Source organism: Mycteria americana, chromosome 4 (genome assembly GCF_035582795.1).
Source record: "Mycteria americana isolate JAX WOST 10 ecotype Jacksonville Zoo and Gardens chromosome 4, USCA_MyAme_1.0, whole genome shotgun sequence".
In the NCBI taxonomy this organism is placed as follows: Eukaryota; Metazoa; Chordata; class Aves; order Ciconiiformes; family Ciconiidae; genus Mycteria; species Mycteria americana.
This window is the reverse complement of record NC_134368.1, coordinates 60,343,058-60,361,856: the sequence shown is the minus strand read 5'-3', so window position 1 is coordinate 60,361,856 and position 18,799 is coordinate 60,343,058. Positions and strand designations below refer to the sequence as shown.

Below are 18,799 nucleotides of genomic sequence, written 5' to 3'. Positions count from 1 at the left end.
ACAAGGAGAGAAGGACAAAGGAGGGTTAATGCCAATACGATCCATGAATGTGCTGTTGAGCCACTGGCACGTTTTAGAAGCTGCCCAGCTTTAGTCAACGCAGCCGCAAAGAAGAGCACGTTGTGCGGGCTGGATGTTAGTGCCTTTCTGCTAGCCCTGTAAGAGAATTAAAGGAGTTGGTGAGGGAAGAACTACCCTGGTCCCTGGGTCCAGGCACAAGCTACAGCTCCCTTCCGTAACCCTCGCTGGCTGGCTGTGACCCCCAAGGGGCTTCTACCACACCAGCAGAGACTGGCGTGCTGTGGGAGGCTCGGGGAGAGGGGTATCGGTGCCGGTTGAGGCCTCCTCACAGCAGCCTCCCGGTTCCTGTTCGGAGATATGCAACAGACTTAATGCATTAGCTCACACAAATAACTCATTCTCTCCATGATTCAGCTGCCCTGTTCATAAATACAAATAATGTTTCTCTCCAGCCAGGATTCATTAACATCAGTAAAGCACTTAAAGAGCACGGATGGAAGTGTTTTCTCTATAAATATGAATACAGGCCTATAATATTGCACACTGAGCTGCCACTCCTTTAAGAAATGTAACTGAAATACATTTAGTGAAGTAGAAAGGTTTCTGGGGGATCTATATGCTTCCAGAAATTTCAAAAGGGCTCAGAGAGCAAAGGTTAGGATCTGGCTCTGCTCCATTAATGTAAGCCCTGCTCCATTAATTTCGGTCTCACTTTAATTGCACAAGTTATCAGACATAATTTTTCCAAGACAGCACTGGACATGTAACCCAGAATTTTCCATTCTGAACGTTAACAATAATAGTCCCTTTTGCCAGAAGCCCTTTACAAATGCACACTAAAGAAAACAGCACCAATAAACTGAAAAGGGCTGTTAGATACCTCATAATATGAATTGGCATTTTATAGCTCTTTATATGTTCAAACCAACATGCATGAATTACCCAATTAACCCCAGCTGCTCGGGGTTCTCCTGCTCCATTGCACCGGCCGGCTCCGTGCCTGCCCCTGCAGCCCAGGACCCTGTGTCAGGAGGAAGACGGATGCTACGACCTTGCGTGTGCTGGCCAGCTGCCTCGAGCCCACCCAGCCACCAGCCAGAGGAAGAGCCTGTGGTATTCGGTCAAGTCAAAGACCACCTTTTCTAGCAAGCTTTTCCGCACGCGGCCAGAAGCCGTCCCATCCCCAGGCTGTAAAGCAGCACAGTGGTTTTGCGTGCTGGGCGAAGCTAGACAGCAGCTTGCAGGACCTGCTAAATACCCTTATGGGGTCCACCAGCCCCTGGAGCAGGGAGGAAGCCACAGCGTGGCATTGCAAGCCCACAAGACATGGCCGCAGAGGAAAGGCAAGCCCTTGTCCGAGCCTCAGATTCAACAAGTAGGGCAGGACGGGGTTGTCGCCCCCCTGGTATCCTATCCCCAGTTTAGGAGGGAGGGTGCCCCCGACAGCCAAACAGCAAGGTGCCCCTGCATGCTCAAAGCACAGCGGCGGGAGAGCCCCTGGTTCCCTCCAAGTCACTCAGGGCATCACTGCAAGATAGGAGACCCCTGAGTCTGCAGCGAAGCACAATTTGAAATTTAGACCCTCCAAGACCACACACAGTCTCCCCAAAGCTTTGCCACTCTTACCTGCCCCTAAACATAAAGTTTCTTTTCCTAATGCAAAATACAATTATAAACAGGCTAAGCCAAACAAAGCTCAAGTGTCCCCTCCTCTCCTCTGGGGAGAGAGTAAGAGCGAGGGTTTCTCCCTTCTCTCAACAGACGTGTTTGGGCAGCTAAATGGGTTAATGCACATGGCTGATCCACAGGGACCATCCGCATGGGAAAAGTTAAGCAAAAGCTTTTAGCCTAAACCTCGGCAAAGGAGATTTGTCCTGTCAATGAAAACTTTGATGAATGTGTCCCGCTATCTTTCCTCAGTCCCCCATTTCACTGCCAACTGGGCCTCGTTTTGAAGCATCACATAAAATCTTGATACAAGTTACTGGTCTCTGGTTGGCTCTCTGCATTGAGTACACACATAGAGCTACAGATAATTCTTTTTTTAAAAATCGAAATGATTTAAATAACTGAAATGATAGCCCATCAAGATCAAGGGCCAAACTGCCTTTGATTTTAACAGGATCAGGCTTTCACAACATGATACGTATTAATCCATGATAAACTCACATGTTTTAATGATGGAGATTAGCTGAAGTAGGAACAGCTTATCTCAGATCTCTAAAGATTCCTTAAATATGAGACTCCAGATCCCTATTTTGTGGGTTCTCACGTTAGATCACTGTGATACTTCACGCACCTCTGCTTTAATCTTGTGACAGTCAGTGTTAGTGCAGAACTGCGGGGTTTCGGCGTAGGGGGTTGTCAGTGTTTGGGCTTTTTAATCAAATCTAAATAAACTTTAACTGTAGTGCAATCTAGGAATGTCTAGCAAAGGCATTTAAATATCCTCATTCATAAACTACTCAAGCTGCACCAAATTCAGACCTTCAAATTAAACCCTGAAATCTTCCTGGAGCAGTTTCAGTTGTGACTCGGGCTCTGTGACCTGGGCTGCAGAGCAGATCCCAAATTCAAAGGTACATTTTCTGTGTACCAGTGTACAACACTTGCTAACAGCACCCCAAATGCCCTGCACACAGGATTTCAGAAGTGAGCCCAAAGCCTCATGCGGGTTCAGTGACATACTGCCACATCGCAGAAGGATCAAATTATGTGCCTTGGTCCATCTCCAGAAGTAACGACATTAGGCGAGTTGCACAAATCCCTCTTGAACAGGTAGACTGAAGAAGATAAATGTGCACACAACTGAAGTATTTTAACTGTTTTTTACACTTTTACTTATTTAAAAAAAAAAAAAACGGTGCTTATGCAACCAGTTTAACATCCCCTACTGTATCTTTTTTACCAAACTAGCAGGACAGAATTTGATATAAAATTTTAAAAAGTCTCATTTTCTCTTGCTTATGGCAAAGCTACATTGGTTGCACTCTTGTCTTGATTGACTCTTTGCATTTTCATTTCCTGACAGTGACTTTTTCTGAATGTACAAACATGTAGGCTGGCTGTTTAGAAAAGCAAAATTAAATACTCAATTTTTGTCTTTCTCTCTCTTTCCCCCATTCTGTGTTCTCCATAAACCAACCAGAACCCCTCTGCTCAAGGCTCTGATCATGCCTGCAGTACCACCCAAGAAACCGCTGGCAGTGCACAGAGCTGAACACCTACATAAACCTCTCCAAGGCTGGGGACCGAGCCCTCTCCGGCTCCTCGTCTTCTACGGTTCAGCATGGCATTGACAGTAGGAGACGGGGTGAGTGACGAACGGAGGCTGACAGGAGCACCAGTCAGCCACTCCGCTGGGGGCCGTGCACTGATTTCAGCAAGGTGCTCAGCCGCTACCGTGCGGAGGGCCCTGGGAGAGCTGTTTCTGCCGGCAAGGAGTCGCCCTGCTGAGCCATGCTCGGTTCTTAACAGGGTCTCACATGTAATACGAGAAAGTGCCTGTCAGCCCTCGCCCCGCTCAAAGCATTTCGTGCCTCACGCTTTCCTTCAGGACGTTTCTTACTCCTTGTGGCTGGTGGGAGGTGCAGCCCCATCAGGTCAAGAAGCTGTTTACCAGACACCATGGGGCAGTCTAGATGAAAGTAATGAAAAATGGATTTTTGTAGCTCAAAAGCGTGTCTGTCCAACTAAAGCCTGACAGTAGATTTGCCTACTAGAGAGTGCAAGCACTCTTAGCTGCAAATGTATATGCAATGTGACACCATGCTCACCGGTGTTTTTCCTCCAACACACTGTTTTCAGTTGCCACAGACCTTTGCAAAGCAGAAAGGAGGCAGGGGTCAGACCTGCAGGTACCGTCCTCACGTAATGGGTCCCAATCTGGTCAACAGGACTTATCCATTTGCAACAGGTCTAAACCAACACAAGAAAACTTGTCCTGCCTCTGGCTGCTCTTCATATGATCTATAGATACACATTATATGTGGTTAATCCCTGATCATGCTTACAAGAGCTTCATATTCATTATTCAGTGAAATATAAAATACTTTTTTATCTATTAAATCTTCGCTATCTGCAATTATTCCCCAGGGCACAATAGATAGTGAGTCAGCAGGCACAGATTCAATTATCAGTTTTTACTGTAAGATGATGATGTTTATTGATATCGCTATCAGACAGACACTGAAATGAAGCAGATGTTAATCTGAGGTTAAGCTCCAGGAGGCGCCTAGCAGTCTGACCAAAGGGACTGATGTTCATCAGATAATAAAAGAGGAGACCTCCCTCCCTTCCTCCCTCCCACCGTCCCTACGGAGGCCTGCGCAGAGCTCACAGAAGCATCGCCTTGTTTTGCAAATTCCTCCTCACGCTGTTTCCAACGCATTCGACAAGTGGCTTGCCCCTTAATGCAGAGCTTTCAGTTGGTTCTAGCAGACTGTTTAACCTAACACACTATTTTGCTTACATAGGAACTTTATGGTTGGGTTTGGTTTATTTTTCCCCAGCACATCCTAAAGGGTGATGCCAGAGAAGTCAAAACCAGAAGTGAAATGGTCACAAAGTTGCTGTGGTGTCACTGTTGTGAGGAGGAAGTCTGTCACTGATTCCCATCACACCAACGTCTGCTTTAAGTAAATCCACAGCGAGGCAAGGTGCTGCTCTCCAGTCCAAATGATACAACATAAAGGAAAGGAACCTTTGGTGGGGAAGGAGAGGATGATGAAATAACAGCAGCTTTCTACATTTCTCAGTCCGCTGTCACTTTCTAGTGTTGAGAGCAATGATGTGACAGCCTATATACTAATAAAAAATATGCTGGCAGCTGACACTTAAATATATTAATGTTTAACATTAGAACTTGCAACAGGCCTAGTGAGCTAGTGCAAACGATCATTTAGATGGGTAGTTTTCATATCTATTTCAGTGGTACACTTTTTTCCTAGTTTCAGTGGAAGATGAGTTAAAAAAAAAAAGTGCTATTTTCTAGATAATCACTGGTGCTGCATCCTACACCAACACCATGCATTTGATTTTTATTATTACCATTTGTGGGTGAGCTAGGGCATTTTGAAGCCATACCATGTTGCAGCACCATCGCCCAGGCTCTCCAGGTCTGCTCCCAACCCAGCAGTGGCATGGCCTGGCCCTGTGCCCAGCCTGCCGCACCAACAGGGTGATCTTGCTCTGGCCCTGGCTTGGGTAGACCGGGGCAAGTCTCTGGGCACAGCACTGCAGGGCACGGCATAAGTAGGCTTTGCACAGGAGCATAGTCCCATGAACCCAGAGAGCTGGCTGTCTCAAGAGGTACAGACAAAGCAGAGAAGAGAGACACAGATAAAGCACCGCATTGTCCAACATCAAAGAGCAGTTAAGCGGCGAACCTGGGACCAGAACAGAAAGTTGCTGGATTACAGTGGTTCATGCAGTACCTTAGGCCATATTTTCTCTGTTAAGGTCAAAGTCAGAAAGAGTTTGACAGAACATGAACATCCTCTCCTTGAGGTCCTGCTCTTACCACCACCCCCAACTTGACACCTGGACACAGGACCCCAGCTTGGTCCTGCATTGGTATATGTTTAAAATGATGTAAAAGGGTTACTTTAAACTACTAGGAACAGAGATTTAATACCACTGGAGACTGGCAGAGCTAATGAGGTGGGGGAGCGATGATCCTTTTTTCCAATTAAAAAGAGAAAAAGAAGGGGAAAGACCAACATTTGGAATTTCAACATGCGAGAGCAGATCATTTGCAAGAGAGCCACGCTCAGTCTGTGCCTAGCTGAAGGGAATTTGTGGTTTCATTCTGGGCCCTTTTGGACTGTTTTTCATGTCAAAATTACATATTTGCTATAATTTGTCTCTCTTCCAAGATTTACTGAAACAAAGGAAACATTTGAATGAGATTTGAGACAACTTCTTTCTCACCCGTCAGGAAGGTAATCCCTAACCTTCAGATAAATGCAGGCATGTGGTTTCCAGTATTCTCACTCCATATGTCTTCACAAACACCAAATCGATCTAACGTAACGGGACGTTTTTTTTCCCCATAGATCAAAAGGTTACAGTGATGGACCTTGCCCAGGATGATCCAGACTTTCATCCATATAATGCCTTCATTTGCACTCCCTATAGAAATACAGACTCCCTGGCACAGAAATCAGGAGACAGGTTGAAGGCACCAACCCATTCCAGCACTTTCCATCTCAGCCATATCAGCTGTAAAGTGGAACAAAAGCCTAATGCCCAATTTAGGAATTGAGCTTTACAGGTGAACAACTGCAACATTTTGACCGCTGTAACTCTGAAATAGGGAAGACACTTCATGGTGGTGTTTCATCCTGACTCTCCTTCCTAAAGAAAAATGGTGTTTTATGCTTTGTGTCAGTTCTTTTCCTCTAATATTTTGGAGTAAACAAACACTATAGCTCTTAAATCTGCTGCTTACATGTTAACCTGCTTGCGGGTTTGAAATCTGCCTTCATATGCTCATGTTCATACTGGGTTTGGGGAAACACCAATGAAAGCAGAGGGAGCGGCTCCTGCAAAAGAACAAAAAGGAAAGGCAGGCAGACAAAGCCAGGTTTGCACCGCACCTCACCGCCAGCCCCAATTAAAGGAAAGTTTAATTTGTGTATATGCACTCACATGAGGAATTTTTGCCAGTAGAGCTGTTTCAGTCACAAACCACACCTCATGGCACTCTGACCCCTGCACGTACAGTATGTCCAGCCCTTGCCTTACCCCAGAAGCAACAGTTTCCTCTGCTATAAAACGCAATATAGGGTGAAAACTTGAGGCACCAAGCTCAAGCAGCCTTGATGTAACTAAAGCCTTATTTCCTGTACGAGCCACTGGGTCTGGCGCTGGCATGAACAGGTCAGGCAGGGGAACGGCAACTGGACTGACAGCTGCCAGGTCAGCTCCACCACTTATTGGCTGGGAGTGCATCTCAATACTTTTGCTTTTCTTGCATACCTGCCCAGAGCAGGGAGACAGGGGAAAAATAGAAAAAAAAAAAAGAAAAAGTGCTTTACATGGGATTTTCCCATTAGAGAAGGATGTGGATGTGCAATTAATTCTTTCCAAGAAAGTAAACGTTGAGCTAGGCAAGATTTTCTTCGAAATCCCATTGACACACCAATGCAACATTTAGCATGTAATATAGAAAAGTCTGTATGACACACTGTGGTGTTTCTTTCTGCCATAAATGGACAGAAGTTATACATAATACAAAGCCATAAGTGCTGACAGACTTTTGCAAGAATGTTTACATTTATTTTTCATAGCCCCGAGAAATCGATCTGCAAAGACATCCCATAAGAGGCTGCATTTGGCCCTGAAATATTGTCCTGAGAGACTGTGTTTCTCTTTTCCACCTGACACATTTTACAGAGGGTATCAGCATATGGATTTGCACCTCAGCTGTGTCATGAGCAAAGAATCACTATTGTTTTAATATGCTACACTGGGACATTTAAACATTGATATTGTCAGGTACTACTTTACAATTCCCATTAGATTTGTTGTAAAGCACACATTTATGAAATAAAATATTGCTGTATTCACCTATAAAGCTCTATGTTATAACAATACCGAGCATCTGGTCTTAATCAGAAGTCAGGAAATTCACAGTTCAAGCTGGAACTCCATCCTTTCCTAAACTCATTGTGTTTAACTTCTGCAACTCAGATGTGAACAGGTTCAGCAAAAGTCTCATTGCCCTTCTGAAAGCTAAGCACATCAGGCATACAGGTTTGGAGTTCGGTGACGTATCAGGGGCAGTTCCACTTTTTGAGGCTTCCTGATGGAGCAACTTGAACAGCGGTAGTAAAGCAGGATGAAGAGACAACACGGAACATCATTGCTAATAGTTTACACAGTCATGTTAGTGTAGCGAAGCAGGCATGTTTGAACTCAACTTTCAAATCCAAGCTCTATCTGAAAATGGTTTAATATTCCCAAGATTCTGTTTAAATGAATTTAACATTTCCTTTCACTAAAGCCACAACAGGGATTTTGCTGGTAAAATACGATCAGGATTGAGCATCAAAATAATTTTTTAGTGTAAATCTATTCTAAATCATTTTGTTCATAAGTGAAGCAAAAATCCATAGGAGCAAAGAAAATAAATCAATGTCATGCACATAAACAAAGGGGTTAAATTAATATTGGACAGACAGTTTTGAACGCAACATTTAGTAATTTCCAGTTGATCAGCTTTGCTAGTGAATAAATGGATTTTCATTTGGGGGGGGGGGGGGGGGGTGAGTGTTCTACTATACATCTAGCATTTGCTCATTCATTTCAATCTTTTTTTTTGAGGCTTTTCTCTGCTCCTACAGCTGAGGCATACCCTCAGCTAGAAGTTTGGTTAAAAATTAGACACCCAAACCCTCCCCAAGAAAATAAATGGAGTTTCAAAGTATAGGAATAAATTCTAATGAATGCAAAACACTCTTAAAATCTAAAAACAATTTGAGAGTTCTACAAAACCAGGAGCTCCAGTGGCATTCACCAGATACTTAAAAGGAACCTCGACAGGTTCCTTTCAGCTATGATCCTATACATTCACATGACTCTTCTCTGAAGCTTAGCCAAACCCTTGTGGTCTGCAAAGTTCTGCAAGAAAAAGCTTTTCAGAAAGTCCTGAAGGAAAAAAAAAAAAAAAAGCTGAAAGCTGAAACCCTGCAGAACTGGAGCTGTGACTGGAAATCTTGCATACATTTACCCAGCCTCTCAGGTTTTTCAACACTGATTATATATGTTCAGCAAGAGGGAGATGCTACCACAAACTTACTATCACTTGTCTATCCAGCAGCCAAGAAGACAAACCATACACTCATAATTACATTTTCCTTTTAGACTTTTAAACAAAAATGTATCCTACAGCTCAGAGTACCAGTAGAAGGATGCCACTTTGATCTAACATCTGAAATGCTGAAGCAGTTCATCCCTGTGTCCCTTTCACCTGATAGGATGGAAAGTGTTAAATTTAGATATTCCCATTTGAGAAAGTGGCAATTGATATTGCTTCTTAGCCATGGTGGTGAAGAAGACATGGTCTTCCTACATAAATCTGTGTGTTTCAATGGGGCTAGGTGGTCACTCAGTCAGATAGACAGTATATGGTAAGTAGATACAGTTCAGACAGGTAACCTACAAAAGGGTATGGATATTTGATCTACATTCTCTATTAGCTTGAGTGCGACAGTAGGCACGCATGTAAAGCACAACCCCATGTGAAGAAAGGTTTCAGAATGGCTCAATCACTGCCCTGCCCAGAGCTACTGAACCCACAGAGGTAGCTCAGACTGCATTCATCCACAGGCTGGGGCAATAACGAGGCTCTGTACCCTTGGAAAGAGCTTAGTTCCTCTGAACAATACATTCAGCTTTGTGGTATTTCTCGGATATATCCGTTGTCCATTAGTACAATAACATAATCTGTTCTATTAAATCCTTAAACTAATTTACTATGTGCTAACGTAAAGACAGAAACACACAAATGTGCATACAAAAGAACCACAAAACATTGCACCAGAAATGGTAGTTTCACACATGGATATAGTCGAAGGAGAGGTCTATAAGGAAGAGCTTACAGGAATTTATGTCGTACAAGAGATGATCTAGGTGTGTCTTGAGGAAGGTCTGTTCTGATGAACCATTGCCTTTAACCACTGTTTCTCCGTTCCCTCTTGCTCTTCTAGACCATTTGCAGAATGATTAAACTCCTTATTTCATTCTTATTTTTATGATGAGGAGATTTGAAACCTGCCAGCCATTGTCATTTAAGATGTTTGCTGTCCTTCTGGGCATTTGTTTGGCTTTCAAGAATGCCCCTTCTGGGCATTTGTTTTTGGCTTGAAGAAGCAAACTGTGGATGCTTGTTTTCTATGCACAGCATGCAAGATTAACGCGAATGCTTAGTAGCGTACTAAATATGACCCTTTGATTTTGCAGATGGGAAGCAGAGGGATACTACCTGGGTTACAAAGCCATCTAAACATAAGGCTGAATGACCCGTAATAGAACAATAGATGGTGAAAAAAAGTATCAAAAACCAAACCAGAAGAAAAAATACACATTAAACTGGAAAAAGGTGAAACATGAAATCTATCCCTTTTCTATAAACACATGTGGAAAGAATAACACCTACCCTTTTTATTCTTGGCTTCTTCCCCCACCCCCCTTTACATTCCAAGAGAAGATCTGCCAACTTTTGGCGTATCCGTTTCTATTCTGTTGTTTGCCAGTATTAGTGCACTCTAGCACACATTCTTTCCTAAGACTTCAAAAAGTGTCATTTGTTAGGTCTAACTGTTTAAAGAACCCAGCCACCCTTCCCTCCTTTGCTCATAGCAAGCTGGGTGGTATACAGCACATTCACATACCCCAGCTTACGCACTATGGGTTTGGTTGAAATCTTTAATTGAAGAGACTCTTGAACCAGACTTCACACTGCATGCCTTGTGTTACTGCCGATCAGAAGACCTCGCACCAACATATTCAAATGCTTCTAATGCTCCCTTCATCCTAAAATATACACTGAGGCAAACATACCTGTGATTTGCTTATTGAAGCCTCCTGATGCAGAGCTGCAGTACTGCTGTTCTGTAAAGCATTTCTAAAATCTTAGGTCTGGATCTGCTTATCATTATCCGTATAAACAGAGGGTGAATTCACCTCTACACAAAAGGTTAGCACAGTTTAACTGTTTTAGGATTTAAGTTGGACTCTATGGTGAACAGGCTCTAGACAAAGGGCTGAGTTTTACCAAGAAAGATTAGTTAACATCACTCAAAAATAAAATATTGAGTGAGTTAGGGTGTACAATACCCACTCTTTGCGTATAATAATGTGAGAATGGGGTTAGATTCAGATCTGGTGTAAAATGAGTCAACACTAACAACTGTGCTAAAACTGTGTCCACTTCAAACAGGTCTTAATCTGTCTCTGGAGCAGCAAGAAAAGCAAATCTCAATCAGCTTGATTCCAAGTCCGATGATTTTAAGGTTAGCTTTGTTTATAAGAATAGTCCTTCTGTGGGAATTTCTTTCAAAGACCAAAAAACACACCACACTGAGAGCTATTACAATATAGGTAAGAATTCTTGTGTCCTTCTCTCACTCTCTTTCTTTCCATGTCTTTTTTTCTTCAAATGGGGAGGAAGCTTGCAAGGACCTGCTGAGTTATTTGCCTGACACCACCCCATGAGTAGTGGAGTGAGGAACAGAACCAAGTGCTCCTGATTGCTCACTACCACTTTATAATGTAGCAGCATCCTCAGCCACAAAGCTCTGCATTTGCATTTTGAGGGAATATTATATGGGATCCAGAAGAAGAGTAGGGAACCACTGGCTGGATGAAGACTTCAGGTTTGGTTTATTATTACATCCAGCCACAGGGTACATAAGATCCAGATCCAACTGCCTCAGCATTTGGTAGTGTTCAGCTCTGGGGTCATGGTTCACTCGCTGTTATGAATATAGGCTCATGGTGTGTTTTGATGTACTCACTTCCTACAATTGATACACATTATTAGGTATGAGAAAGGAGAGAAGAACTCTTACGATTACAGCACCTAATAAGCAGTAAGGGGGTGCCTTGTTATGTATCCCAGTCTCCTGGAGGTGGCGTTTCGCACATTTCTGGGTTTAGGCAAACAAAATTGTCTTAGAGGTCAAAAATCATTGTATAGTCATTGATTAAGGATACTGACAAAGCCAAAAAATGGACAGTTAATACCATGTTTAGGCTCTCATTTAGGAGATTTTGCAGAGAGGAGTGTTACTTAAAACTAACTGCTGTTGACCATTGGAGAAATGAGGAAAGATACGATAATCTTATGCAATCCCAATTTTGGTCTGTTCCCTTGACCTGGATTAACCTTTTTCCTGTTATCTGTATTTTAATTCCAAACACCTCGCTTGAATGCAACTGTATCCAGGTCTCTGCTAAAACCTTTAATGAGCAACACTAAGGTCAGTGGAAATAAGTTTGAACTCTATTATTATTTCATACAAATACTGTAGGGATCCTTGAATCTCCCATAATTATTAGTGATTTTGATCTCCAGTGAGATATTCAGCATCTGGCTGTATTTAGTTTATTGATTTCTTTTTTAAATGGTTACCTTTCAAGAGCCATTTAAAATACATGTTTCTTCTTCTTAACTCTTATTATTTACAGGTACACATACTGCACAAAGGCTGCACAGAACTGGGCCCAACTTTCTTTTGCAAACACGAAGAAAACAGCAAAATGGCCATGAAAATCTTAGTCTAAATATTTCTATTTCTTTCTTGAGTGAAAAAAGGATAAATTTATATATAGTACACTTTCACTGCTCATACATAATGACTAACTACTGTTAATAGACTAATGAAATACGAATTCTGCATTCTCTCCATTTATTACAGCACACTCAAATGTATTGTTTTATGCAATCAATATTAACAAAGATCATGTCCATTAAAATGTGCACACTGTTCTGTAGGCTGAATACAGCACATAAAACTTGTTGGTTTTAATCAATAAAACGCCCAGAGCTGCACAAAAATTGCTGGGTCATGAAACTACGAATCTATTAAACTGTTGGTTTGGGGTTTTTTTTAATAAATCTCTTTTTTATATGGGCATGAGTAGCTAATTCTTTTATAAATTATTAAGTATTCTTTTCATTGTTTGCATCATATTAATACCTAGGGGACTTATTAATGGACCAGGACTCCAGCTACTCTGTTTCCAGTAGCTGCTCACATAAAAGGGAGAAATTCCCTTGTATGGTATCTTTGACTTACTTCTAAAATCATTCCAAATTGGTTTGGATAAAAGCCATGTGGGTAAGGCCAATATTGCTACATGGACTGAAAACTGGCTGGCAGACAGGATCCCATAACCCATAATGAGCATACAGTGAGAGTCAGACTGATGGGGCCAGATTAGGGGTAACATGGACAAGACTATCTGTGAACTGAAGCTCCTGGAAGGCATGTGGTATAAAGCTGGATGCTTGGAGAGGTAACAGTGTCATGCAGCACTGGGTGGGAGCAAAAACAAGGGTCTAGGACTCAGAGGTTCTTAAAATCAATCTTGGAGACATATCCTAACTTCTTACCTGGAAACAAGGCAGCTGCCAGACTACAGGGTCTTGAAGTATGAAGTGTAGAAATTCCTTCTGGGCTTCAGTTTAGCTTCTGCTTGTATCTAATGGAACGAAAGAGTCAGAACCATCCCCTCCAAAAAGAAAGTAGGTAGGGAGAAGACATTTTGGTTGTGACACCTAGGCTTGAGGAGGAAGACATGATAGTGGCCAGGGTCACAATACAAAAGGCCTTCTGCATCTTTATAGATGATTATTGCAGCAGTTGCTTCAAAAAGTCAAGTTCCAAAGCCTGGAAACTGAAGGATATTGAGGGCCCCTAGGGCTGGTTAGAAGGGACTAAGGCTTTTTACTGGTCTGAATCTAGTCCACCTCAGTACTGAGGAGTGCCTGAAAGTTAATCCCATGATGAATGGTCTTCACAAAGTTGGCTGTTCCTGGTCCACATCAAAACTGGCATTAAACAGCAGTCTCAATAAAAGATCAGAGGAACGTGAGCCAACTTAGGCTATCACCCTTGCAGATTGTGTTTGGGGTGCATTCCTGGGGCTCTGGGGGAGGCTTCTAATGCCACTAACATCTTTCCTTTTCACATGCACAGAGATAAAGATGGCAAGTTATCAGGGAGCGAAGCAATAACACCAAGTGTGTCCTGAAGACTAACTGAACAGCGTAGGCATCACCCTGAAATAACATGAGATAAAATGACTCCAAATAAGACAAAAACACAATATATGTTAACAAGGCAGAGGCTTCCCCTACCCATTCAGAATCATTTTTTACTTTTTTCCTAGAATTTTTTTTAGAAATATTTTCATCCTGAAAGAGATTACCAGGATGGAAAATTTTTGCCTGAACAGATAAACTTCTGCAAAGCTGCAAGTGACTGCAAAAGGGACTTAAAATGAGATGTGTCATGCATTCCTATGACTAGGAACCGTTGCATTGCCTATGTTCATTATGAATGAGCATGAATCATTCCTCACTTGTTTACAATGAAAATACGGCTTTAGGGAATTGAAATGTCAATTTCAATAAAGTCAGGATTTACTAAACTAAACAAACTCATTTTCTCCCTTGTTCTTTACAATTGCCCAATAGTTTTCTCACTTTGGACTTGTCAAGCTTTTTCCCCCATGTTTCTGAATTCCTCTTTAACAGCTTAATATAACACATGTTAATTTCATTTTTAAAACCCAGGATTTGAGGTCAATACTAAGTTAGCTACATACCCAGAAACTCTAATAATTTTTAAAGTTTTGGGGGGTTTTTTTGCATACCTGAAAAAAGTTTAGCCAAAAAAACCTGAGGATCCTCCAGGATTCAACCATTCAACTGCAACTGATCTGCATGCAAAGCCTGAGAATAACATCTTGGAGACCAGTTTGCAAACATACTGTGAAGCCATGGATAATATTTCTAGACAAACAAGTAGCAACATTCATAACAGAGCCATTTAAATGTGCACAAAAAGGAGTATATATTCCCATAAAGCAGTAGAAGCTATATAACTAAAATAATAAATAAAAACTTACCGTCGTATTCAAGCTGGGATCTACCTGTGAGCTGCAGAAGATAATCCTCATTAGTATAGATTCTCTGAGCAGTGAAAAAAAAAAAACATTATATCTGCACTTGCTGCACCAACACATTACACACCGTGGCTGCATGAAAACAATGGAGCTATCAACAAACACGACATGGGTTAACTGAAAGCAGAATTTTGCATTCTCTTCTTTTAAAACAAGAGGGACACCAGGGATCTTTTTTCATTTTATTTTATAAATCAATAGCTTCATAAACATACAAATAAACCAAATATATTATATTTGTGTTGAAATATCATCTCAAGGTTTTACACTAAAGATTATTTTGAGTTTAGAGCTGAGTTTAGGAAACATTTAAAACCCAAAACACCCTAATTACAAAAACACATAAGCTCGATTTTCCTATCTTATTCTGTAAAGAACACTATCAAATTTAAAATTAGATCCTTAGACTGAAGGAAAGCAAAGTAAACAAAACACGGGCTAGAATATGAAACTAGTTTGTAAGGAGTCTGAAACACCTTTGTCTAGACAAGATTCAAAGTTACAAATCTTTATTTCCTTTGAGCAGGGAAAATTCCAACTAAATGTTGACTGTCATTCAACACAACACTTTGATTTTAAGCACACAAACATACTTCACCAGAGATAATCATAGTGCAGGGATCAAAGTCCTTTTACTGTCTAGCTCTCATGGAAATAAAATGCTTTACTGAATCAGGGCCTTTATAGCTGGACTCTCTTCCCATCAAAATACACAAGATCAATGATGAACTGTGAAAGACCAGGGAATCCACACTAGATGCTTTTAGCAATGTTAATGAAATTAAACTATACTGAACTTGAAATAAAATCTACCAGATACTTATGGTTCAACCCAGTGGTTGCCCTCTCCTGAACACAGTTTAGTATGCCAACTCTCCTCAACCACTTCTCTTTCCATGGAAGCACCCTTGTTGCCATTCACACAAGAGAATGCGTCTTCGTTGCTACTGGTTCCGACTAACCTCTGGAAATGCCTATTTTACAATTTTATTCTGAATTCAGAACTGATGTGATTAGAAAACAGACTCAGCAATTCAAAACCACTAGCAAAAATCACTTTAGAAGATAAACAAATAAGTGACAACTCAAGTCTCTACACAACAGAGCATTATATTTATTGTAATTCAGATACCTTGGGCTCAATGTTCTTACTGTTTACACCAACATAAATCAGAACTGACTCTGCAAAGTTACTCAAGTGTGTAACTGTTTTGGACAAGAGGTAAGAGCCTTTCGGTACTATTTCAAATCAGTGGCCTACAGACCTGGTAACCAAATGACAACATCCCATAGCTTCCTGGCAAGATTCTAAAAACCCCAAAAGCAGGATGGTAAGCACACAAATTAATAACATTTGCCACTATTATCCAGCTAATGAATTACAGGGAACACTAGTGGTGGGCACTGTAGCAGAGTTCAAAGGAGGTGTCCGATAGTTATAGTAGTAGGCTTCAGAGACAGAGGAATGAGAGATCCCCTACAATTAAAACTTTATTAGTAATATAGCTGATTTCTAGATATCTTCCAAAACCTTCTGAAAACAGCCTTAAGGAGTCAAGACCAGTGGTGAAAATCACTTGAGATGATAAACAACTAAGCTACAACTCTGTATACAACAGAACTTTATAAGTGAGTTAGTTCCTAGTAAATAACTGGAAGGGAACTGTAGCTGTTAGAAAGCCAGTTACAAGAAAATTTGGTGTTGTTTTCCCATTGATCCCATAGATTTTATCAGGCAGCACAAATCAGTTACATGGAAGTCAGTCCAAACAGGTGGTTTTTTGTTTGTCCCACTCCTCCTGTTCTTTTGGAGCAGCAACTGGCTGGACTTCTTTCCCCACACTAACTCCTATAGAATGGACCAGGTTTTGCTGCCAGCCATGCTTCTGTGAGGCAAGGACAGCTCCAGCACATGCTTCCTCACAAGGCTGAAAGCAGACTCAGGCCCACTGCTTCAGTCCAGAAACAATCCTGTAATGCTCCGAAGGACCAGCGTAGACTGGAAAATGTCATGGAAGAATCACCTTTCCCCTCAAATGTTACCTCTCACTTAATAGATGTGACCATCATTAATACCATATGCTCACAAACAATCCTCCAGCCCACCAAACCTGAGAAGTGCAAGACCCCATTTGGTGCTCACTTACAGAAGCAGATACAAGAATATCTCTGGTGAAGTCCAAGAAGTTACACTGGCCTGACAGCAGTGCTGGGGAGAGGCTTAAAGTGCCCATGAACAATATTTTAATAAAAAGATCCGGGTTTAACTCATTTTCCTGCATCATCTTCCATTCCAGTTTCTCTGCAGTTGTGCTTGTGGCCCATTTTCTAGGCAGTTTTCTGGACTCGGTGTGTGTATGTGTAAAGACCACTACTTGCAATATACTCCATTAGAAAATACTTATCTCGGACAAACCACCCACTAGTCTGTTTTCCCCTCAGCGTCCTTTTAGCAGGCAGTTAACGAAGTTAGCAGCGGCGACCCTTAAAATGATACTTATAGAATACTCATTGCTAATGCATTGCTCACAGTAATTCTTCCAAGCAGAGATGACAGGGAAGGAGTGGCAAGATCTTCTCTGTTCTGTTTTGATTTGTGTTTTTTCCTAAAGCAGATTTTAATGAAAAAACGAGGGTTGCTTCAGTGTTTCATGAGTTCCCATTCTCTACTGACTTCATCCTTCCTCCTTTTCCCACTCAAACCCAGGCTGCTTCTAGTCTGGCTGCATCAGGAGGCTGGCTGGGGCAAGCTTGCAGGGCTCCCTTTCCAGCAGGGGCTTGGGGTGGATGCTCCAGGGAGCCTGGGGAGGGCCCTGGGCTGCTCCCATGGGCTGACGCGACTTCTCACCAACAGGAACCTCTTGTTGACAGCCTGGTTCTTTCTCCTCTTCTGCCAAAGTCTCTGCTGCTTTGTCATATGTTATAGGCTGTTCTTCTACTGGAGAAAACGCATATATATTACTGAAAGCCGTTTGAGAAGCTTCACAATAACTAAGCTAAAAGAAAGCTAATGGCAGCTTTGAGAGAGGAAAGCTATGAAAGGAAGCACAGAATTGAGTTCAGAAAATTACAAAACCAATTCATGTCAAAAGAACAAAAAAAGAGGCAACGTCAAGAACTTGCTTCAGATTTTAAGAAATTACTTGTCCTAGGCAAATTTCATGGTTTTCTGTTTTAATACACAAGAACAGGAAAATGCATGCCTGTGACAGGAAGACCACCTGCCTGGCAAAATTAAAGCCCCTGCTCCAAAGTCAAAAGATCTTAGAATTATTCACTGGCATGGTATAAGAACTTTAACATGTTAGAAAAGACATCAGATTATTTGTCAGTCTTGTTGTCTAAAATGATTGAACCACTTTTGGTAAAATTTTCGACTAGGAAAAAATCAGACACTCATCATGAGAAATTTCTGTTCCAATAGCTGCATCTGATAAAACTATAAATGAAAACAGAGCCTCCTAATGGGAAACATCAGGCTTCCTTCACTGGACGATACAGCTCTACACATGTTCACAATATTAGTGCAACCAAGTAAATGTGAGGCATATTTTCTACTGATGAATAAAGTGACTTCCCAACATATGTCTAATGACAGGATGGGCAATTTTGAAAATCTTGCAAGATGCCTGCCCATTCGAGTATCCTCAAACATTTGTCTTTGCATATTTCTAAATGACTGATGCAAACTGGTTTCTCTAGTAACTTCTGTAGTTAGGAGGTATATATGGTAAATAAGACAAATGGTTAAGGATATCAGTCTTTCTCCATCATTTCTCACCATCTGAGCAATTAGGAGATTCAGTTCCCACCTGTAAGGTAGCATTTCCTAAAACTCAGAGTGGTCCAGCTGGTAACCTGTGGGCCCTGGAAGCCCACTGTGTGCTTCTGTGCTGCCTGCTGACTTTGCACCAGGGATGGGAGGCACATCTCCTTCATTCATCTCATCTTTGTTTAAGCACCAAACGCTCCCCAAGCAGTCAAACACTTTGTTTAACACAAAAAGCAGAACTGCAGTTGCTGCCACAGGCCAAAAGGTTTCTGGGGAGACCTGGACTCCTCACACCATGTCAGTTAT

The 18,799-nt window shown here is 41.8% G+C and overlaps 1 protein-coding gene across 1 annotated transcript in view; it reads right to left on the bottom strand.

Moving 5' to 3' along the window:
- Positions 1 to 15,055: 15,055 nt before the first annotated feature.
- Positions 15,056 to 18,799, bottom strand: part of EGF (epidermal growth factor) — a 61,692-nt gene continuing 57,948 nt past the window's right edge. Inside the window, exon 25 of the mRNA XM_075500723.1 lies at positions 15,056 to 17,656. Coding sequence (XP_075356838.1) covers positions 17,436 to 17,656 — 221 coding nt within the window. The 3' untranslated portion in view covers positions 15,056 to 17,435. The remainder of the gene's footprint in view (positions 17,657 to 18,799) is intronic.